The 24,222-nt window shown below is 40.6% G+C and overlaps 1 protein-coding gene across 6 annotated transcripts in view; it reads left to right on the top strand.

Annotated features, from left to right (window-relative positions):
* KLF12 (Kruppel like factor 12) overlaps positions 1–24,222 on the top strand; it is a 245,102-nt gene that overhangs the window by 202,038 nt on the left and 18,842 nt on the right. For 5 of the 6 annotated variants that reach the window (XM_017829993.1, XM_017829995.1, XM_017829994.1 and 2 more), the window contains one exon: positions 18,397–18,554. In XM_017829993.1, the coding sequence (XP_017685482.1) occupies positions 18,397–18,554 (158 nt within the window). Of the gene's footprint in view, positions 1–18,396; positions 18,555–19,693; positions 19,763–24,222 lie in introns of all 6 variants that reach the window. The other variant, XM_017829999.1, reaches the window with a different exon arrangement.

Genomic DNA, 24,222 nt, shown 5'->3' with positions numbered 1-24,222 from the left:
GGTAAATCAGTTTGCTTGTATTCTCTGACGGATCTATCATTTAGTCATTAATAAATTCATTGCATTCTTTGAAGTAAGAGCTTTACATGGAAAAAAATGTGGAGGGGAAGAATATTCCTCACAGGAGGTATTTACCTGGATTTCAGATTTCTGCATGCTCGCTTTGATTTTGTGCTGGCAGTTCCACCCATGCGCATTTACAATGGTTTTTCCTGTGTAGCATCCACACAGTGTAATATTTTTATATTAAACATACAGCATGTGAGGCTCATCCTGCAAATGCTACTGTCATGCATTCACTGAGAACATGGCATTATTTCAAGGAACTGTGCTGCGTTCAGTACACTTACAACTCTGAACAATACCTGAGATGAGCAGCAAACTGCTTAGATTTCTGGAGGGGATAGCTAAGAAGGCAGAGTAAAAGAGTTAAATACATTTGGCTTGGCTAAACAGCAGTTCAGAGGAGTGCAGCATCACATCTTGGAAATGTAGAGGAGAGAAGATGGTACAATAAAGAATCAATTAAGACTGTACAGGAAAGTATTAGGTAAAAACAGCGACAGCAGATTAATTTAGTCAATTTAACCCTTAGTTTAAAAACTTTCTGTCAGCACCTTTCTTTTACATCACAACATGAGCTGAAAAATAAAAAACCTTTAGATTATTTAAATGAAGCAAAAAATTACAAGGATCCTTTATGAGTGGGAACCAGAAGAAATTATGACAGTGGGCTCTCAATTTGTTGGGTGTTAAATTTGAGGAAATCTCCTAGTCCTGTTGAAAGGAGTAGCTTACATAGCTGCTGCTTCTTAGTACATCCCCCTTTCGCCTGTCAACATGTCCTGTAGGGCCATTGTTATTACTGGTGATGTCCCCATGCAGTTGCCTTCAGGAGAGAGGATGAGGTGTCAGGTGAAGCATATGTAATTCAAAATTCAATACCTTGCAATTTGTCTTGTCCGCACAGGGAAAAAGAGCATGACCCATACTGTGTGCATGCCTTCCTGTATTCCCATCATATTAATCCATATTTCTATATCAGTTGTCATGCTGGTAGTCCAGGCAGTTTTAGTTGTAGACCTAAACCCAGGCAGAGCTGCAAAGGGAGTAGGGACGGATGGGTGAAATAATGGCTCCATGGAAATCAGTAGGAGGTTGTTAGGCAGTGTGGCTAGAATTTTCCCCCAGATGTGTTAGTAGAGTTATATTCTTGTAGATTGACTCTTCTGCATTTCATAATTTGAGCCATTAGAGACTTTACTAGTTTATTTCTTTTTTTTCCTATGATATTCAGTGAACAGTTCTTCACCAAGATGCCCTGTTAGATTTTGATTAGCTCAAGTAAAAAAAATATTTATATTACTGTGTCTCCATTTAAATAGGCACTACTGTCCTTGAAATGTCAAATAAAATATGACATGTCAATTACTGTATGTCAAGCACATGATGTATTTTCAGCCCCTGTTGATTTAGATGGGTTTTGATGTGTGCTTGACGTATTCTAATGGTGCTTCTTCAGTTCAGCAAATGTCTGGAAAACAACATTGAATGGTACATAAATCACAGCACCACCTTTTTCAGGGACTTCTGCCAGAACATGAAGTTAGCAGCTTTGCATTCCTGTGAATATTTGATCAATAATGGCTCTTTTGTCCCAGAGTTGGGAACCTGCAGTTTCTGGCAAGTTTGCTAGCAGAGCAGAAGCAGTCTGATCACACAACTGTTTTACACAGGTATTTTTTAATCATTACTTTAGAAAAAGAAAATCTAATATTTTCTTTAGAGATCTTTTGAAAATCCCATACCAGTATTAGGCTTATATTTTGTCTGGTGATGTGTAGTAAAGCATGAAGTAGGACCATAGGCCTCATCACCGTACAGTGTTAGAACAGATTTCTTCCTAACCATATTCACCTTAAATACACATATACATTAAGGATGAAACACTCAGTTACTGTCCTTGCAAAAAGTAAGTTGCATTTGCTGACTTATAGCAGAGTCAGAAAAGGGAACAGGTTACTTTCTGATCTTTTATACTATGTACTTTTGGCATTTGCTCGTTGTGACTAGTGCTAACATTTACTCTTCCGCCTGGAGAACACGTGTGTTCATACAGTCGTGTGATTCAGCCATTTCCCAAAAAGATGATACACCTTGGTACTAAGGTGTCAGGAAGAAGATGGAGAGAGGGAGGAAAGGGTAGTATACCCACACTTTCCAAATCAGGAACTAAACCACAAAAATAGTAAGGAGCAGGACTAAGGATACCCAGGAAATGATTTGCAGTGCTCTGGGGCCCCAAGCTATGTTCTCCTCCTTTCGCTATCTTCACTGTGTTATAATGTAACACATTGCTTTAATGAGAAGCTGTGCAATTAGTTTGACTGTACTTTCAGATGGTATTGTTGAATAATGCAGGCTTGGAAATAATGTGAGACTTCATAACAGAGTTGTCCTTCAAAATGGCTTTTAAATCCAGTGCTTTCAGATGGGTAGAGCTAGGCTTCAGCCCTTCAGAAATACAAGCTCACTCACGGCACATCTATGTAAACCACGTCTCTGCTCTTTGAACTCCATAGGCTGAAATAAAAGCAGCCTGTCACAAAAACAGATGAATACTGGGCCATTTTTTGTTATTGCTCAATATTTTGCCACAGCAATGAGACAGGATTTATCATCCTGGTGTGAAACAGAGAGCAGTGCAGTGTACACTGCTCTTTTAGCTGATATTCTGTAATTTTACATACCATCTCCCTGCCTGCCTTTTCCAGGAGAGGTTTGGCAGACTTCTAGTATGAAAAAATGCAAGAGGTTCACCTGCTAGGCCACTGGCCACTGAAAAGGTTAAAGATGTTTTGAAAACTACTATAATTTCCTGAACATAAAACGCATTGAAATTCAGATGTCTTGTTTTTATAGGAAAGAACTTAACAAGAGCAAGAAATAACTGGCCAGGGAACACAGCTATTTAATGCTACCTTGGGCAAATATGTTGGCAGAAGTGCTACAGCTTTATTCTGTGCCTGCTGCAGGGCAAGTGGTGGGGTGGGTATACCTGTCCACATCCTCCACCTACTTCCTGTATGGTAGGAGAGGGACTTAATGGGGCCACAAGATGCTTCTACATCACACTTAATTAGCATTACTAAAATATCAATTCTATCAGTATTAAAGACTTCTCTACCTACATGTGTGTAACAAACTATGTTGCATTTGAGTAGCCAAACGTGAGACGTAAATGAGAAATGGATTTTTTGGCTGCTGTTACAGCTAATATGAAACTCAGAACAGACCTCCACTTACCCAGGCGGAGAGGGAAGAGGTGGTCTTGGAAATGGGACTTTCCAAAGAGAATTCAGGGGTGTAATTCAAATTAATGGCTTCCCAACAACGTTTCTGAAAGAAATGCATAAGGGCACATCAAGTTATATATCCAAGTTGTGATCTTGTGTCAAACTCTACTTCACTCTGCAACGACAATCCTCCTCACTCCATCCCTGCTGTATAAGATTAAGGTATATAACAGGGGCAAAGAAATGATAACTGTGGTAGCCAGGAAGAGCCCTGCTCTCTTTTGCTCCTTGAAATGTTTCTTTACCTCTGAGTGGGTGTCACAAGGTGAGGGAGCAAGATGTCCAAGGACCCTTGTGTCCAAGACAGTGTCATCAGGGTCACCTGCACAAAGTGGTGGGTGGCTCCACAGGGCACATGGGGTATGGGACCCCATTTCCAGGGAGAGATGTCTAGCTTGTCTTGTTGAGGCAGTCACTTGCTAGGCCGTGGTTTTCTCATCTGACCCTGTGCTGAATGCCACTCTAATGTCTCCCTCTTATCTCTCTTTCTCTTATTTACTGTAGTTACAGCGATATCATTCTGTTGTGCTGGGAGTTTTAGATTTGGTTGGGGGTTTTTTTGTGCTTCTTCCAAATGAATAATTGTGACTGCAAAATGCTTTGATAATTATCCCTTTTTACTGCATGCAAAGGCTCTAAATTTTTTAGGAAATTACGGGTGTTTTTTGATCTTTACAGTTCTGGTATGTTTCATCCCATTTAGCAAAACAAAGCAAAACAGCATATGTTCAGGGTTGAGTTTTGCAAGATTTTAACAGACTCTGATTTCTCCAGTAAAAGCTTGAGCGTAAGCATGCTGGTTGTTCTTAATTGCTATATTGGCAATACTAGTTGATGCTTTATTTGGGGACTGATACTGTTTGTAAGATGTCATGTAGTAAACAGGCAGAGATTTTAACAGATTAGGAAAGGGAAAATATCCAGATGTGGGCGTGGAAGATTTTTCAGATTTTCTTTTTTCCAAAAGGGAAAATTAAAAAGTAGAATTAAAGAAGTCTTGATGTGAATTTAAGTTATTAAGCCAAACATCCTGTTGGTGAAGATATGGGAGACTAAAGCTTTCAGGGAAGCAATAGAAATTCCAGAGACGAATGAACTGGATCCTGGGTCAGAACAACTCACTTTGGGCTAAAATATGCAGGAAAACTGTGGCAAATGAAGGGACCACTGGGTCCTAGACGGGGCTCCTGACTGCACATTTAACATACTTGAAATTCAGAGCACTGTGTTCTAGCCACTCAGTTGTGTTGACCTGCGCTAATGAGCAACATGCATAAATTAGCAAGGTGAATGGAGTGGCCTGTTATTATCATGCCTTGATTTCTTAGCATTGTAGGAGATGCAGTTGGGAGGGATACACCATCTTCAGAGAGAGCAGCTAGGCAGATTCCCTTTCCTTCTTTGCAGGGTTTCCTTTGTAATGTGGGTGTGCTTTCAAGTGTGAAACAAATTATAGTGATGGTAGTGTAAAAAATAAATACATCAAATATTGATAACAAGGCCATACAAATATTCTTTAGCACTCAATAGGAGAAGGAGTATCATGTGGATGAAGGACGTCTGATCTCCATTTCTAAGGTGTCTGCAAGAAATTTTACTGGTGACAAGATGATTTTTCTGCATAGGTGGAAACTTAGTTTCCTCCCTCCTCCCTGACACAATTACAAATCAAAGGAAAAAGTGTGCTCATCTGAAAAAGAGTGGCTATTTAATCCCCTGTGAAAAAGTGTTCATATAAATACTGTACTATATGACTATGAATTCTCTTTCTTTTGTTGGGCAGCGTTGTTTCTAAATACTTAATTCTTATGGGATGAAGCAAAATAAAACTAATTTCCTAAAGCCTACAAACATGCAGCTTTTTGCCTGTTACTAGTGTTTAGGAAAGGCCAGGTCAAAAATCTGACAGTTGCAAAGCTTATTCAACTTCGTATGTTTTTATGCTTTTTTAAACAGAACATTCAATGTCTGTTGGAAAGAGCAGAATAATTTCCGTCAAATAATAATTGACATCCCAAAGGGATACAGACACCCTTTAACCAGTGGGAAGACATTTCTTGTCAGGAGAATGCATTGTGTTACATTTCAAAAAAACTGAAGAGGCAACTTCTTTTAAATCTCACCCAATTTAAATCCTCCCATAAATTCACATACACTTATAGTTAATATATAACACCAAGTCCTTAGTCCAGTTTTGCCTGAGCAGAGCTAGAGCATTCATAGAGTAAAATCTTGACCCTTTATTTTGATGGCAAAAAGCCATCAGGATTTTGTTCTCTCCTTTTGTAGTGGGTTGGCCCTGGCTGGATGCCAGATACTCACTACAGCCACTCACTCTCTCCCCTCTGCAACTGGACAGAGGAGAGAAAAAAAAACAACAAAGGATTCATGAGTTGAGATAAGAGCTAGGAGAGGTCACTGATCCACCATCACAGGCAAAACAGACTTGAAGTGGGGATATTAATTGAATTTATTACTACCAGGATCAGAGCAAAAGAGTAAAATAATCTTAAAAACACCTTTCCCCCACCCCTCCTTTCTTCCATGTTCTCCCTCCTCCCCCCCAGCGGTGCAGGGGGACAGGGAGTGGGGATTACGGTCAGTTGCTGTTTCTGCCGCTGCTCAGGGAGAGGAGTCCTTCCCCTGCTCCATGGGGTCCCTCCCATGGGACACAGCCTTTGATGGACCTCTCCAGCGTAAGTCCATCCTTCATGAAACTGCTGTCCTGTGGGTCACTCCTCCATGGGGTGCAGTCCTTCATGAATGAGCTGTACCAGCATGGGTCCCCCCCAGGGGCCACAAGTCATACCCGGGAAAAACCTGCTCCAGCGTGGACTCTTCTCTCCATGGGCTGCAGGTCCCCTGATCCATCTTGGGCCTCCCACGGAGTCACAGCCTCCTTCATGCATCCACCTGCTCCAGCATGGGCTTCTCCATGGGCTGCAGGTGGGTCTCTGCACCCCGATGATCCTCCATGGGCTGCAGGGGCACAACTGCTCCACCATGGCCTTCGAAGACCACGGGCTGCAGGGACCTCAGCTCTGGTGCCTGGAGCACCTCCTGCCCCTGCTTCTGCACTGACCTTGGTGTCTACTTTGTTATTCACATGTTCTCACTCCGCTTTTCCCTGGCTGGAATTCTTTCTGTGCAATACCTTTCTGTTCTTAAATAAGTTATCACAGAGGCGTTACTATCACTCCTAATTGGCTCAGCCTTGGCCAGCAGCAGGAAGCCCATCCTGGAGCCAGCTGGCGTTGGCTCGACCAGACAGGGGAAGCTTCTAGCAGCTTCTAACAGAAGCCAACCCTGTAGCCCCCCTTGCCACTAAAACCCAGCCACAGAAACCCGCTATGCCTTTCTGTAGAAGAATATTGTCATCCTAAAGATGTCTATAGTTTTTCCTGACCAAGAAATAGCCACAGTGAGGACCACCTAGTTGTTCAAGTGGAAGAGCATAAGAGCAAGCCCATGCAAACACCTTGACCCAGTGCAGTCCAGAGGAGTAGAGTTGCTTGACTGCAAGCCTAATAATGCTCTTGAAAAAGTGTTATTGGGTATTTATCAGGAAGAATAGGCTTTGTACTCTTGAGTGCAACTGAAACAATTTATATGACAAGCAGATTGGTTAAAGATGTATTTCCTTGGATTTCCTAGTACAAAACATATCTTATGGCCATGTGCAGTCTGCTTACAGAAGCAATTTTGCTGTTAACAAATCAAGCCCATGAGCACTTGAGAGATTCTAAATGCAGTTCTGCCTTGGTGAGAAAGTGTTAAGAGGACCAGTTCATGAAAATGACAATACTCTGGTTTCCTCTTTCTGTTGGGAAGGTGTATGTCTGACTCCACTGAAGACAATGGCAGCTTTACCAGACTCACAAGGCTTGCATCCAAGCTGGATATCTTTGTGACTTCTGAACTGGTGTAATGATAAAAAAGGAATTATTGAAATTTACCTTTTTGATATGAGTGAAAAGTAGATTAATGCTCTGTTGCACAATTAACTACACATGGAAAGACTCTACTACCCACAGTTACAAAGAGTGCAGATCGAGTATTTCCTAGGTGCAGTTTTAATAATGGAGAGAAGAAAAGGAATGGTTGCCCACATGATCTAACCAATATGTGCAAGGCCAGTAAAAAGATAAAGTAACTCTTCCAGCACATAAATGGTAGTCATGAGTTCCTCTCTCTCAGAAGCTACATGCCAGAGTGGTTTCTACAGCTTTCAGGGACACTTTGCATCCCATTGTGCAGATGAAGCCACTAGAAATCTTTCAAATACTAGCAAATACAGTGAAACTACAACTACATAAATTTCCATCTATGTAAATATCTCACTGAGTGACAAAACCTGCCCCTGTGATTCTCTAGAGAGACAGTTCCCACCTGGCAAATTGACAGCAAGTCTGGGGGAAGAGGGGAGAAAAATACAGACAGGAAGAGAAAAGAAATGTCAGTCCTTGGGAAAGGAGTACGAGAAGTTGCAACTGGTGAAGCCCATAACATTGCTTCAGGTGAGACTATCTTATAAATAGGTGTGGAAAACCACAGATGCATAGAGAGGTAGTGAGGTTTCTGCATACTGCAGGTAGTGTATTAATACTCTGTTCATGTATTGGGGCCTCACTGTACTTATTTTGCTTTGCAAACACAAAACAGCCAAAAAGATGTAGGAAGGATCTCGTAATCTAAATGAAGAAATACTTAATTGGCACATATGACTGTAAAGCCAGGTACAAGCTAGCTTATTGAATACAAAAGCTGGCTTCTTATATAACATAAATACATCAGGATTCCTCATTGTAAGCGATAATGCTTAGTAACACAATCCATATGGCCTCTGAGGTGTAGTAACAATTTTGATTTATGGGATATTTTTCTCATGTTCTTTTATAAAAAAAAATTCCTTTCAATAGGAGAGGGTTCTCTGGAAGGAAAAAAAAAAAGCAAAACTATAAATCTCAAAATTTATTGATTAGAAAGTAGTCTTACAGAAAGAAACCAAAACTCCAGAAGTATGATCTTGCGATCAGTAACTTTTTTTGTCCCCTAATAAATTAAATTATTCAGTCCCTTTTTTCCTAGTTAGATCAAGTAAGTATGGTACTTATATTATCTCTGCAATAGATTAATTCTTTGCAATATATACTCTCAAACAGGAGCTTGTAGGGGACTGTGGGGTATAAAAAATTGGTTTTCTGAGATGACATTCTGTTTGGGATGGCAGGTTGTCTTTACATATATATAAGCACCAAAATGTATGCTTCAGTGGGGTCAACCATTTAGTAGTTAACAAAATTTGCTTGATGACACGGGGTATGACAGATGACCACCTATAATTGCATTACATATAGGTATGCAGGGTAATCAAATATTTAACTTATCAATAATTAGCCTTCTGAACAGGAAGAAAGTAAAGGTCATTCACATGAGTTTCAGTCCCAGTGGAAGCAATGTTCTCATTTAATATCACTGACTTGGCAAGATGTTAGTGACAATTTTGTCATCTAAGGATATAGAAGAGGGAATTTTTAATCACCACTGCAGTGATCAGTTCCACATTTGTTAGTCCAACCAACAAGAGGAGGTGGATACACAGGTGAGAATCATCGTTGTACAGGTGCTGGGACTGACTACTGTGATGTACAGTATGAAAAATCAGAATCAGAGATAGGAGAAGAAATGAAATCTGGAGAGCAAGGTACAACACGCAGGGAGTCCTGCACTAGAAAGTAGAGCATCCGTGCTCTTTTTACAAGTAACCAGAACAAATATGAAAGACATGAATATATGTACATACTTATTTCCATGATGAAAATTTCGGCTCAGCCCATTTTCTGCTGAGAATACCAGTATTACCAAGGCTTGTTTGCATATATGTTACCAGAAAACCGTGAAGAAAAAATACAAATCAAAAAGAAACAGGAGAGGTAAAAAGCAGGGCCCTGTGCTCTCAGAGCTGAGTTGTAGGTGCTCAGTTACCCAATTTTATGCTCTGTTTAGAAGGAGACAAAAAAGAAAGAACAGACTTGGCATTGATGCAGCCTGTCTGGAAAGAGGGTTAGGGTGGCTGGTGCTAGAGATTCTGTGAATGATCACTGCTGTTCTGCTAGCTTTGAAAGGAGGGGATGAAATAAGATGCTCTTTCTCTGCTAGACCAGGATCAGGTCTGAACTAGCATGCATCAAACATGTTTGGCATACAGGATTTCAGGAATTATTCCTGCTTTCAGGAGGATGTACAGTGCTTTGTCTTCAGATCCAAAGAACAGACATTTGTTCATGCACTTTATTCCACCTGCAAGTTCATTGTGAAGATATGTTTTTCCCACTGCTTGAGGTTTCCTTGTTTTCATGGATTTTCACTTCAGTTCAGAAAAACATCGGGCTAAAGCAAAGTAAGCTAATTTATTTTTTTTTTTAAGAAATTCAGGTTATGTTAGCTCATGGTCACTCAGTTACCTTTCATTACAGTATGTAGATATGTGTATTTATGAATATAAACTTTTTGTAAGAACTATTCAGAAAAAGCAAGCATTCATTAGAAACTCCCTTTTGAACGTGAGCATGGCTGAGCACTGGAACACATTGCCCAGAGAAATGCCTTTTTTTTTTCCCATTTTTGAACATTTTCAGGCTTAACCAGGACAAGACTATGAACAACCTGGTCTAGCTCTGAGGCTAACCCTGCTGAGCAGAAAATTTATAGTTCCCTCTCCAGATGAGTTTTTCTATTACTCTTTATTCCATGGTAATAAGGCATATTACAATAAGACGTGTTAACGTGGGCTTCAACATGTATTGATGTTGAGCCATCCTGATGGGCTGGAAGGGTCGATGTTGCAGTTCTACATCTTTTGTATGGTGCACGTGTTAGGAAAAAATACTTCTGAAACATACGTTAACATCTGCGGGTTGTTCGTCATCTCAAGATCTATGACAAAATCTAAAGACAAGTGTCTTAATGTGAACCTGTCTGTCCAAACCAAGGGAAATGCAGAGAGCAGTGAAACAGATTTATGTTTTAAATTACTGAAGGGGTTTTGTCTATGTGTAAACTATCATAGCCTTCCTGTCAAATGTTTGTAAAACTTCTGCAGGTAGAAACAAGCTCTGTATGTCCTGCCATGGTAGGAGAAATGTGAAATTCGTCTTAGTTAAGCATCATCTCAGTAATTCAGTAGGGCTGGTCTGGGAATTGGTGCTGCCCATGTTTCGTTATTGCTGGATATAGCGGTGCAAGTTGTCATACAGCCATGAATCTTCTCAGAACCAGGAATAAACATTTTAATAATGTAGGCAATGCTTATGTGCAAGGTAGTAAACATGTAATTCCTTTGCTTTTTTACACAATAGCTTGAATTAACCATTTTCTTGGTTAATAAGGGTAAAACAGACAGAAAGGTTTTGGTGTGTTTTTCTTTTCAGTGGCATTTCAGAGTTCATCATATATTTTGTTTATGGTTTTTCTCTGTCAGAAGTTTGCTTCGCAGTCTTCCAGTAATCAGATCTGAGGGACATGCTGGAGCATGTCGTAGATACTTTCTGGCTCAGCTTCCTTTCTTTAGAAGCCTAGCACAGAAGAACAGCGTGAAAGAGAAAACATGGTGTGTATTTGGGTCTCGGCTCAGTGTGGAGCTGGGATACACTTCAGGACAGCACAGCTCTAGGAGATGTGCTGCTTCTGGATCCCATGGCATGAATACAGATCAGGAGGATCAAACAAATGTCTCATTCCATGTCTCAGCTTAACACAACTGATAACAGAGATGATGAATAATTTTGGTAAGTTGTGCCATGGTTGACATTAGTGCTTTTCCTAGTGACCCTGAAGTTCTTTCTCTCTGCCAGAAGTGTATAGTTGTGTTTCCAGTTCCACTCAAGCCAGAGCAATGTTGTGACACACTCGGGTTCTGCAAGGAAACTCAGCAGTTCGAGTACCTTTATCCGGTCTCAGCAGTAAATGCTGCAGATGAAGTCATGGTCAAAGATGTGCAGGGTGTTTTGTTTCCCAACTGCCCAGCGCTGTTGGGAGCATGGGAATGGCCATATGGAGCTGGAGCAGAGGATCTTCTTTACCAGGATGTTGCCTCTGGCAGCACTCAGCAGTGGACACCTAGGACAGAGCATAACAAGACAAACTAATGGTGCTCTTACTCCTATCTCCCCATCTGCTCCAAGTGCAATTTTGCTCCATCTTCAGCCCAAGCACTTTCTGAACCAAATATATTCAAGTCATCTTTTATCTCTGTACTGTTTATCCATGTAATTTTCCCATTTAATGTGTGTGCTGTTTGTGTATGCTGCCAAATTCCTCCTTTCTTTCTTGACAAAAACTATAATTTCCAGTATAACATCACCTTCAAGTACAGTGATTGAAGTAACTACTGCTAATAAAAGAGTAGCACATATTTTCCTTTTATGATCGCCTTAAGTACTGCTTGATATGTTTTAATGTCTAAAATTCCTAAGGCAGCTGTTTGCCTTTCATGAAACATTAATTAGAATCTAAGAATAAAAGAGGGCAAAAAATATATATGTACATATGCGTGTGCATCTGTTTTGGACAGGAGACAGTAGAAACTTTGTATTTAAGAAGGAAAACAGTAAGTAAATATTTGAGTGAAAACGCTTATCAGGAGATTACACTGATATTTAAGCATTTTATAGGAAAAAAACCTACTATGTTTTTATTTAGTAGGATATTGGCATCTCACTTCTAGGAGGAGTTTTATAAACTGTAATGAAAAATAATCCATGTCATATTTCTTCATGGTCTAAAGTATGGTGTTTACAAGGATACTTTCACCAATATCCTGAGCGAGAAGGTAACATTATATGACCTATCAGAAAATTAAATTACATTATGTGAAAAGCTGCTACAAAAGAAAGTAATTGAGAGCTGGAGTCTGGCAAATGTGATTCAATGCCCCTTTTCAAAAAGGCACAGAGTACCCAAATCATGCCTGTTAGCTCTGACACTTAAGGTCTTTAACTGATAGAGGATACTTGTCTTAAGTGAAATTAACGCTCTGAATGAGTGATGTGCTGCTGTGGATGTGTTCACTCTATTCAGAAATGTGCTGGAGGAGCCAAGCAAAGGTGTTGGGGCTGCTTGCGGTCATCTCTGCTTCTGATTGTCCTTGGTGGGGAGCTGCTCTGGGAGCCTCACAGCTTCACCCAAAGGAGCATCAGCGGCTACCAGGGATGTGTGTGCGCATGCTGCTCAATGTGCCAAAGGGGTGCCATCCCACCACCGGATCCAAAGGCCAAGATTTTGAAAAATAATGCGTAAAGCTTCACTTATGCCTGTAGTTAGTCACTATAAATGTTAAGCAGCCAAAACCTATAATGCTTCTTTCTGCAGCCCAGGTTCCCTTTGAATGCTGAGCAAATGCTAGAAATCTAAAGATTTTCTTCAGCGGCTCATTATCATCTGAATGCAGGCATGTTACATTCTAGTTTTCTGCTTTTATTTAATTTGCCTGCACTTTTAGTCACTCCAACTTACAGGTTGACCTATAAGCTTTACATGTCTCATAAAGATTCACATTGCTAGATTTATACACTATTTGTGTATTTGAATACTGTATATTTACCCTTTTTTCCCTTTAAAACCAAATAAAACCTGTAAATATCTTCATGTCCAAAATTGATCTGAGGGTGGGATACGAGTGTTTGCTTCTTGGTTCTATCCTGTATTGCCAAAACACATTGTCAGCTCCTAAGCATTTAGCATGATTATATCTCCCAGGTTTTGTTTTCAGCCTATCTATTTATGTGTTTATTTTTCTGTGTATTATATACTCAAGTATCACAAGAAGTAGCTTTTCTGTGCAGCAAAAGGTAGATTTTCCAGTTGTTCCTGGTGTTGATTGCTTATGTCCATGTTCTTGATTTCTTTGTGCATATTCTAAATTTCCATGGAAGCTTTGGTAATCACAGCTGGTTGCCACTGAAAGGGGTGATGATACTCCCTTGACTCTTGGCCACAGGTTTCCATCCTCTTCCATATGTCAGTGCAGGTACTTGATACTACTTAGGGGTTAAACCACCAAAAGCTTCTCAGGTTCTTTTGGCAGAATTGACTTTTTGTCACTGTGGGTCCCTGCACCAGCTTGCTGCAGGTTCAGACAAGTGCCTGTGCCAACACCACGGACAGCAACTGGAGTGGGACTGTCCTGATACGCCATCTTAACAAATCACCTACGTCGCAGCCCAGAGGCTGAGGAACAAAAAAGGACCACAACTTGTGTTATGTCCACCTTGTGGGACACAGTCTGGCCTTCATCCAGGCTGAGCAGATACTGCACAGGGCTGAGCCCAGTCTAGTTTTCTTCTCATGGTAGCCAGAGTGGAGGGAACATGCCTGGGTCTCACCCCAAAGGAAAGATGACGTCTGTTTTTAGCAACTGTGGACTGTTGTTAAAGTGCAGCCACAAGTCTCTCAATTAACTATGGGACCAGTTAGGGAGGAAGGTAATGCAGTCTGAGCGCTGTAAAGGAGAGATGTGTGGTAAGGTGGCAGGGATATTGAACACAAACTGGTCTTTACTTGTTGGCCCTGGGTCAGTGTGTTTTCCATGAGGTCTTTGGAGGCAAGAAGGATGCATAGCCAGAGAGTCTGAGCTCATAGTGGAGGGGCCAAGGAAGAGTAAAGGTGGCGATCACAAGGTTGAAGATGCAGCATTGGGTCATTGTTTAGGTTTGTAGAGCAAAGAGCAAAGCGTAGCTTGCTGCACGTCACCGGCTCCTTGCTGGCTGTGTCAGCCAGCCTTCGACTGGCTCACTGGGATGGCAGCAGCACCCGGAAGCTTGTATTTTGGTGGCCGAAGGTAACCCTGCAGATTGGCCACAGAGTGAGTGCACTTGAGGAGATTGTTTGTTGGGAGCTGCCAGCGTGCAGTGACTTTGTGCATGGTGTGTTGGTTGTGTGTCACGAGGCTGAACACAGTTCAAGTCTTTAATAAACATATCATGCTCCCTTGGAAGTTCTCTGGGCAGCTCTTCTCTGCATATTGCTCAGAAAACACAGGATCGGTATAAAAAGACCCATTACATGTGGTTTTTAAGTGTTACCGCATATGCCAAGGACCATTCACAGTCTACGTAGAACAGAGGCAAAACACCTAGGATGCTGGGTGGGCAGCATTTGTAGAATGGAAAAATAATGCTGCATTACCAGGGTGTTAAAATCCCTGTCTCACGCAGTGCGCAGATCACATTCAGCAGAACTTGATGGCCATCTACTGGCGAAGCCCCAGTCAGTGTTACACTTTGCAGACTTTTTTGCATCCGAGAGACAAGCACTTGGCCATGTGTGAGTGGCAAAGATGTATGTTTTCACTTCTAGCTGGAAATAACACAACTGAATTTTTATAAATCACCCTAAAAGCTCATGTTGGTTTTACTCATTTCACCTTACCAGCCAAACTGACTGCAGGTGTTGCAGCTGCTCATGTAGGCAGCCAGCAGCCTGCCAGGATTCCTGTTAAGTGTAACAATTTCTATGCTAACATAGAAATTACACTGGTTTTAGAAATAATGAACTGCAAATAAATAAATGTCAAGCTGACAGGTCAGAACCCAGTTTTCTTCTTTGTTAATTTATCTTTCAAACTTGATGTATCAGCAGTAAGTTGATACATCCTGAAATTTCACTGAGCTGTTATGTGTGGGGTCAGTCCTATTGTTAAAGCCCACCTTGAGCCTTAAAGGCTGCCTGAGATCTTGGCCATGAACAGGAGAACTGGCAGCTCTTCCTCTGAGTGCCTTAGTAGCTCTTGGCTGATGACAGGTTTCCAGGTCTTCCCTCTGTGCAATCTGCGAGGGACACTTAGATTGAGAGAGGCCGCTACACTATAATTTGCTTGGGTTTTGGTTTAGTGGGGGGTTTTTTGTAGGTTTTTTGGGTAGTGTTTTTTCTTTATTTTATAGAATTTTGAAACATTTTAAACCAAAAGGACAAAGAAGTCAGTTAAAAAAATAAATACCTATGAGTTCCCTGACATATCCATGCTCCGTCTTCATCTACCATGGTGCTGTCAAACAGTAGTTTCTGGAACCCCGTGCTGACCAGAGCCATCTGGCAGAACTTCCATGGCCTTTAAAAGGCACAAAACATGGTTTTGAGGACTTCTTTTATGTCTGTGTGGTGAGAGAGAGTGTTTTGTAGGAATTACTTCAAAAAGAAGATGTCCCTTTACTGCTGCATGGCGAAGGGAAAGAACATCAGCAAATCAGCTGGAAGTTACTATGTGAGGGACTAACCTGAGGAAGCTCATAAAAGCACTTAGTGCTCTTTTTAGGGCTTTTTGTGGTATCTCAGTTTTTAAAAAGTTACACAGCTTTTGATAGACTAAAACAAAGCTGGTGCTATCAGGTGGATTCTGGCTCCTTTTCCACCAGGGATGCTGTCTGCACTGTGGGGGTCCCCCTGTGCCACAGGAGTTAGAGTGGCAGAGGAAAATCACTTTGGATGTACACTCTCACTTGCCATGTGAGTCTCCTCTGGTGATTAGTTTATCATTTAGCCTGCACTGCTGCAAAGGAAAGGCATGAGGTTACATTTGCTGGTTCTGGCTGACAATAGCTTTTCTCCTTGGTGTGCTAAGTAAGCGATGACTCTGAAGCCCTCAGGGATTAGTGACAATGCACATCACCTTCTGTGGCTTATTCTGTTACTCTTCCTCCTCTGGAATAGGTAGACTCCTTCACTTTTTAGAAAGGGAGCAATCCAGTTAAGAAGCAGCAGCATTGGTCATGTGCCTCATTCACAGCACTGCTTTATGCCACTCTCTCCTGTATAAATACCTGGGAAAGCACAGAGCAGTTCCCAGCAGTGAGATCACTTTCTTGTATATGACAAATAGCTTTTATGAGATGCTGACTGTTCTCAAGGTTCATTTTGTCTCCAGGCTGGAAATTGCAGCAGCATTATAAGCTTGATCCTCCTCCCATTTAAATGAGCTGTACTATCCAGGATCTGAACACTGTTACAGAACAGGCTTTTAAGACAGCTCATAAATCATGTGCAGTGAAAATGATGCACAAATATTTATTTTTAAAGGTAAAGATTTTCTGGTCTTGAGTACTGGATTTTATATGTTCAGTATTGAGCTTTAACAGTTGATTTACACATTCACTTTTATTTCAGATGATGGGATGTTTAAAAAAAAACAAACAGCTGGAGTAGTGAGACCATTCTCAGTGAATCATCTAACCCAACACTTTTATTTGCCCTGAGATGCAGATGCTTAAATGCAATTCCTAAGCCATTTCTGTGAGAGCTAAACATACCTGTATTCCAGTCACATAGTTAAAGTGCTAATGTGTCTTACTCTCTTGTGGACAACTTTTCATTAGTTAATGTTGATATTACAGCCCTTTGTCCACTTCTTTCTGCATTTCAGAAATTCTCTGCTCACCCATTTGCACGCATCATATTCTAGGCAAAAATAATTACTCTGAAAAATCTCTTGCCTGAAGGTGAACTATGAATATATATGAAGTGTTAAGAGAGAAAGAGGACTATTGGAAAGAAAATACCTTTTTCTTTTTTAATAATGCTTTAAATTAGGGTTATACTATAAAAATATTCAAACAAAAAGAAAAATGAGTAATTTGGATTACCACTAATTCAAGGCTTAAAGGTTTGCATGGAGAGAATTAGAACATCTCTGAAATCACATGGTAATTGTGTGAGATGCTTTATGCAAAGTTTTAACCCAATATAAATAGTCCTCAGCAAATTCTGGAAATCTCTAGTAGTTAAATTTATTCTGGAACAGCTATAGCTGTAACAGTGGCTGTTGTAACAGGAGGTTGCAAATTGGTGTTAACACGGGAGCTTCGCGAATGCATCAACATCAGTGCTTCTTTCAAATGCCTTTCTCAGTATGATAGCTTCACCAAAGGTTCATGCTTCTTTTCATTCAAATTGATCTTAAGAGTCTAAAAGAGCTGACTAATGAATCTGTAGCTTATTTAACTTGAATGTCAATAAATCTGGGAAGCCCCAGAAATCTGATGAAGGCCAGTGTTGTTCCAGTATTTAAAGTAGCTAAACAGGTTAGTATAACTGGGTTAACATGATTGTTGTGCGATATAGTCATGGCGAGGTTGATAAGATGATCAGTTAATAAAAATTTATGGCTGGAAGTCAATGAGGGTTTGGATCTTAGCCCACCAGCTTGATAATAGTTTATCTAACCAAGCCAAATGCATTGCTGTAGCAGACTTTTTTCAAGTATTAGACTCAGTACGCACTGTATTTAGAATATCAAGCAACGTAACTTCACCATTATATTTTTAATTGCTTAAAATTGGGATAACTTAAGATGTTGCTGTAAATGGAGTATCATTGATGAGCATTTGAGTTTCTCTGGGATTGTTCTCTGGCCCTGTGCTAGTAAACTTTATTTATCAGTGGTCTGAATGGAAAATAAAATTCTTTGGCTTGCAAGTGGTAGATTGTGAATTGTTAAATAATAAAATGGAAAAATCACTGCTGCGTGGTGATATGAATCTGTTAGCAGTTTTTATTCAAGCAAATAACAGGTGTTTGGCCTAATGCAAGGATCCATAGTCCAGATCTGGGTATTGGAAACACTTTTTCATAAAAGGTTTCAGGCTTTTTATCTATTTAAAGTTGTCGAGGAGAAGTTATGGAGGCTATATATAAAGTTGTTTAGAAAACAGAGTTCAGTGAGCTTGTACTTGGACATGTGTCAAATAGAAATAGAGCTCAGATAAAGTCAGGCTACTTCATTATTGGAGCCGTGTTTCAAGGATCGTGATGCTTTTTTTAGGGCAATAAGCACTTCTAAATCAAGACTTCAGTTATTTCATATTGCAAAATATGCTCTAGTTTAAGCACTGATTGTGTCAAATATGTGCTGTGAACTACATTATAGAAAGGGAAATAATTAATTGTGTGTGTCACTTTTGTCACAGTCATATATTACAGCTGATTTTTTGGGGCCCAGGATGTACACTATGCTCTTCCTTCATTTCTTTGTTTCTGTTCTTGTTTTCAGTTCAATTTCACCATTCAGTATTGAGAGCACAAGACGTCAGAGAAGGTCTGAGTCTCCAGACTCCAGGAAGCGGCGCATCCATCGGTGTGACTTTGAGGGATGCAACAAAGTATACACAAAAAGTTCCCACCTGAAGGCTCACCGGAGAACACACACAGGTAAGACTTTGTTGACACTGTGCACCATGGTTAAGACAAGAAGGTTCCTCTCTGCCTAATTTAGGACGTATTGAGTTTGTTGTCCCACACTAAGGGCCAAAGGCCTTTAAATAACAGAGATCTTTGCGAGTGAATCAGCACTGGCATTCTGGGGCAGATCAAGAGTGTCCCTGTCATCCCCCCTTTGGCAGTACTAGAGTGGTGTCAGCACAAACCAGACTCCTCTCCAATGAAACAAAACAGAAAAGTGGCCTTCAGGGACATCACCTACTGTGCTTCAACAAACAATGGGTGGTCATTGCTTGGGATCAACCAGAGCTAGTCCAAAGAAAACCCTCCAGAAGAGCATATAATGCGGTCATGAATCTTCAGCAGCATTTTTTCACTCTACAGATCTGCTCAGGTCGAGCTACTACTTGCTTTTACAGATGTGGCCTTTGAATGCCAGGTGCTCCTGAGAGCCTTCAGTTCAACTCAGGTGTAAACTCAAGTCCTCAGTATGTCTTTCTGGAAGGCTTTAGGGAGCACCTGCCCCATACTGGAGAGGGAAGTCAGTCACTGTATGAGAATAGGTTGTACTAGGTCCCTACAACAGAGGTGCAGGAGAGGTGCTTAGAGGAGCTAGGTCCCATTCAGTGATGATAATACTTAACACTTAGTCAATACCTGGTGTCCTTATTAACTTTGTGGACTGTTAGTAGTCTGTATGACAGGCATGTAAGGGTAGCTGAAGCAGTGATGATGTAATAGTTGTAATTTTATTGTGGATAAACTCAGGAGCAGCAATTTGAAATACTAAAGAACAGTTTAAAAGGGGCTTGATTGGATGGCTGGAAAGGCAGTGGACAGAACACTCTGAGTCTCAGTGCTATTCCTTACTCTGCTACTGATTTGCTTAAATTTATTGATCTCTCTGCTCTTAATGGACTTCAGCATTCTTGTAACTCTTGAAGAAAAGATGGTGTTTATCCAGCATGTAGCACAATGTTGTTCTTTGCTCAGAATCTGCTGGCACTTTTTGTGGTGTGATGTACTCTAAGGAGTATGACATATTATTTTAAAAAATTAAGTGATGGCTTCTCCATTTCAATTGAGGCCATGTCTCCATCACTCTTTCCAATATGTCTTTTGGTTGGTAGGACTTTTGTTGAGAGGAATTCTGAACAAGGCTCCATCCTAGTACCCCCTACTAAACCAATTTCGGTAAGGTAAGAGTCCCTTCCTTATACAGCAGAAATGTTGTGTTGATCTGGAAATTTCATTACATTTCCCTCCAGGCCAATTTTCCTGGTTTCTCCATATCTTCCCATTAATGCTTGTGCCTTCTGCTCTCTCATGATTTATAATTCTTGTCTTAATTCTTTTTTCTTTTTCCCTATTCTTTCCCAACTTCAATGTGGTCTTTCATCCCTACCCTTGTAATATATTTTATATACCCTTACCCTTTCACTTTGTTCTCTGTCATTCTTGTTTTACTTCTTTTATCCCAGTCTAACCCTACTCCATCCCTTTCCTTCTCCTGGCCCTGATTTCTATGTTGTTTCCTTTTCTTGCCTGTACAGCCCTTTTAGCATTATAAAGCTGTAGCAGATTCAAAGACAGAGAGCCCAACAGAGACATAAGAACAGTAGAGTGTTTGGTTTGAACCAAAAATACTGTTTGTCTGCTTATACCGTTGGGAAGTCACTCTTTTCTAGCCTGCAAGACTGGCAACCAGCCCAGGAGTATAAGCAATCGTTGTGTAAAGAGCCGAGTTACAAAACTAGATGTGAACAACCTCAGAAATCTCATACCCAAGTTAGCCCAGAAACAGAGGAGGCTCTTCTCTGCCATGACATTTTAGAACACTGAGAATTATATTTGTCGTGAGTCTGTAATTCTTTAGTGATTTCATGGGACAGACCAGAGCTTGCAGGTAATGCACTCAAATCAGTGTTAAATAGTCAACACTGCTGAATCCCAGGCTGTGCACTTAGAATGCTCAAAACTAGATACTGAAGGCTTGAAAAGGGTATAGGTCATTACAGCTTTAGTGTCTGTAACTCTCCAGGCAGCATGAAGGGAGTTTGTCTACCTTGCTGTAATGGTAGGATCTATCTCCTCAGCCTTGGTTTCCTGGCAGCTGGGTGTCAGGGCTATGCTATCTGTCTGGGATCTCCGGGTAGTCAGAGGAGAGGGATTGGCACCTCTGGGGCATGTTATTCCCTCTTCATGTATACCCAGAGATTGGCTTGCAAAGGTGCTTTTCTTCCACTGCTGAGTACAGAGGAAACATGGGTACCTGCCAGGCTGTTAGCTGGCTGAAATGAATCTCCATGCCAAAAGACAGCTGTCTGTTTTGCAGTTATGCTGGAAGTTGGTTTATTACTTCAGAGAAAAAGAAAAGTAACATCAAATCAAAAACCTTGATTAAATGGTCAGCTGACAACTGCTTTATATTGACATTGCAGCAGGCATGATGAAAGAAGTGTAGTCTAGAAGGTGAGAGCTGAATTTAGCCAGTGGATCCAGTGAGAAAATCTGTATCATGCTGTTAAAATTAAATACATTTTACTGAACACTTCTCAGTCTTGGTAAGAAGTTGATATATTCAGACTTACGTGCAGCATTGGCCATGAGTGTACTCCATGTACTAATGTCATTTTACATTTTTTATCTTGGTCTTTGCTTTTGCTTCAGGCAAAAGAAGTCAATTATTCACATATGACCCACAGTAATTAGTGCAGTTTTGGATAAGTATAAGTGAAGTATGACAGCTATGCATGCAAGGGTGAGCAAGTTTCAGTAGGAAACTTTCTGAGAAAAGATCACAGAAACTCAGCATTGCATAATCTGGAGGGTTGTGTGTTTTTTTTTTTTTAGGCAGGCTGCTCTTGCTGACAATTGTTTACTTAAGCAGGATGTATTTGAGAATGTTTGGGTTTTTTTCATTTACTCAATGATCTTCAAAGGTCTTTTTCAACCTAAACGATTTTCTGGGCATAGCCACTAAAACATTCACAGTAGTTTGGATACAGGAGAAAAAACAATGTGGTATTTTGACAGAAAGAACAGCTTTGTTGGTTGAAAGGTATACTTCTTTACACCTTAATTAAAAATGGAAACAAAATAATACAGATGGTAACAGTTGCATTTAATTCTCTTGGAGTAATTCATAACTTGTGAAGGTATGCCATTGTCTAGCTTCCCAATACTTGTCACCAGTGCCCTCAATCTTAGTGTACTGGCGTGGGCAGAGAGTCCACTGGGGGGCGAACTTGAATTACATATCTTCTCTCTGACTAGAAAAACTGCAAGTGAAACCTGTAATAATTAGACCATTTCATAAATCACAAGCACTGGTATTAAATTTCTCATTCTAGTATCAGCTTCTTGTTGTTGTTTTGCCAGATCATCAAATAAAGCTATCAGTAGGTATTGGGTGTGATGGAGAGCCTTCGGGGCTCGCAGGCAATCTCGCAGCTCAGGTTTATCAACTCTTTCCGCAAGGAGAAACTGTGAGAAATTGACTCACTGGAGTTGTGTTGAGTTAGTTTCTGCTTCAGTGAACTTAAAAGAAAATTACTAATGTGTGACTCCACAAAGGAATAATCTTGAGAAATGGGAAAACCAGCAGCCATGGGTTGCGTTCCTGGTTTGCGTACATCTGTGTTGCACTTGGCATAGGTGGTGGTGCCTGCCCCAGGAATGGGGAGAGTGTAACTGCTGTTCATGTGAGGTCTGCACCCATGCAGTCCTGGTGGGACTCACCTTCTTCAGTTTGCTGCTTTTACTTGGAAGATGGAGAGGGAAACATCCGTAGCACTATTTTATGATCTCTAGTGGCTATTTCAGGCCTTTTTTAGGCAGTACTGAAGTTGCCATTGACATCCAGTAGGACAGCTGAGCATTACAGACTCAGTAATAGTTGTTCCTTCCACTGTGTGAACATCTAAACATCTGAAGATGCTTGAGGTTAAATCCAGTTCTAGCTCATCGTGGCTATCCTCTTACCTGTTATATGGAAGAGCCCAAAGAGTTTAAAATATTGTGTGAATCACCCTGAAGAAGTCAACAAAGAAAGAAGATGCCTGCTTTGAGGTTATGTAGAACATAATTTTACCATGTCTGATACACAAGAGATTATTCCCTGTCTCTCACCTCCATAGGATCTCTTTTACTGTAGTAGTAATCAGCATTCTGTATTTCTGTGCAACCTTATTTTAGTTATTAGTTACAAATTTCTGGAAGAATGTGACAGAGTAGCTTTCTGGGGTCAGTGGCAGCAGAAGCCTGGGACTTTCCAGTTGGCATGAAGTGGGAACAGTCCATGAGTGTAGGGCATTGTATATCCACAGACATGGCTTTGCTTCTACCTCAGAGGAGTGAAGGAGTGGAGGAGGGCAAGGTCTGTAACCAGAGCACCTTCTGTGGGAGCTACAACTGTCCTTCTTCATGCATGAGACCTCACTGGCTCTGAATCACCCTTGTCAGTGCTGCTGCTGCAGAAGATGGGGCTGCTTTTTCAGGCTTTTACAGAGGCAGGCTGAATATAGCCCCCAGGCCAAGTGAATTTTTTTGTGTTTGGTGCTTTGTTCCTTGATCAACGCCTATATCATTCCTGAGAGATGAGAGCAAATACCTTTGCCCCAGATGTAATGAAGCCTATTTGTCAGTGTCAGGGGGTCTTCAGCAGTGTTATATGGAGACAGTAAACATGTCAGAAGTACAGATTTGTACCTGAGAAAATGACAGCATTCCCTCCTCAAGATGTTCCTTTATAGCTGGTTGAGACACCACCCTAGAAGAAAGAGGGCTAGTGAGTACATGGGTGTTTTATTTAGTCTTTGCTTTTTCAAACATTGCATTCCTCTCACTCACTGTTGCACCATATATTATTTTAATACGAAAGGGCCCCTGTCATTAGTCTTTGTTCACATTTTCCTTTGAGCACTTTCAGAATGGACTTAAGAAGTTGGAGGCACCAGAAAAGTTATTTTTGTTCTGTATGCTTTTAAACTTCATTACCTGTTGTTTTCTTAAGGTCCGTTTAGTGCCTTTTGCTAACTATAAGCTCCGGAGAGATATTTACAGGTTTGTAGTCCCTTCTTTAGACAAATGTTGGGAAGAAGCAACATTTTTTAAATAATCCTTCTGGATTTTACTTGAACTGTGTAGATTTTTGGTCTGCTTTAAAATCAACACCTCTTTATCACCTGTCCTCCAGACTCACTCTTCAAAAGCCCAGTTTTTATTTCTCATGTCTTATGTGCTCCTTATTCCTGAGCTCTCTTTTCTCCATGTAAATCTGTCAGGTGAAAAAAACCTCCAACAGCAGGTTCATATGCTGTTCCAGAAACTGGGAATTTAGATAAACAAAGGCAATTTAAAAATTAATTTGTCTTAAGTAAAATAGAAGGTTCTGTTTGTATTGGGTGATGCTTTTATTTTTTAAGAAATACTTTCTTTTAGTGTGTAAAATTTACTGCCAGTTTCAATAAACAGTAGAGCTTTCCAATGTGAAAACGAGTATATTTCACAGAAGTTTTCCTTTCTAGCTTTTCTAGTCTTTCTTCATGAAGTTTCTCTTCGGAAGATAAACAGATTATTTAATACATGAAGCCTCAGCCTATTCCCATTGATGTGATGGGGTTCACATTTCAGGACAGAAATATATTTAAAAGCAGAT

This window comes from Lepidothrix coronata, unplaced genomic scaffold, assembly GCF_001604755.1.
Source record: "Lepidothrix coronata isolate B3197 unplaced genomic scaffold, Lepidothrix_coronata-1.0 Scaffold172, whole genome shotgun sequence".
Lineage (NCBI taxonomy): Eukaryota > Metazoa > Chordata > Aves > Passeriformes > Pipridae > Lepidothrix > Lepidothrix coronata.
This window is presented reverse-complemented; position numbering and strand designations above follow the sequence as displayed.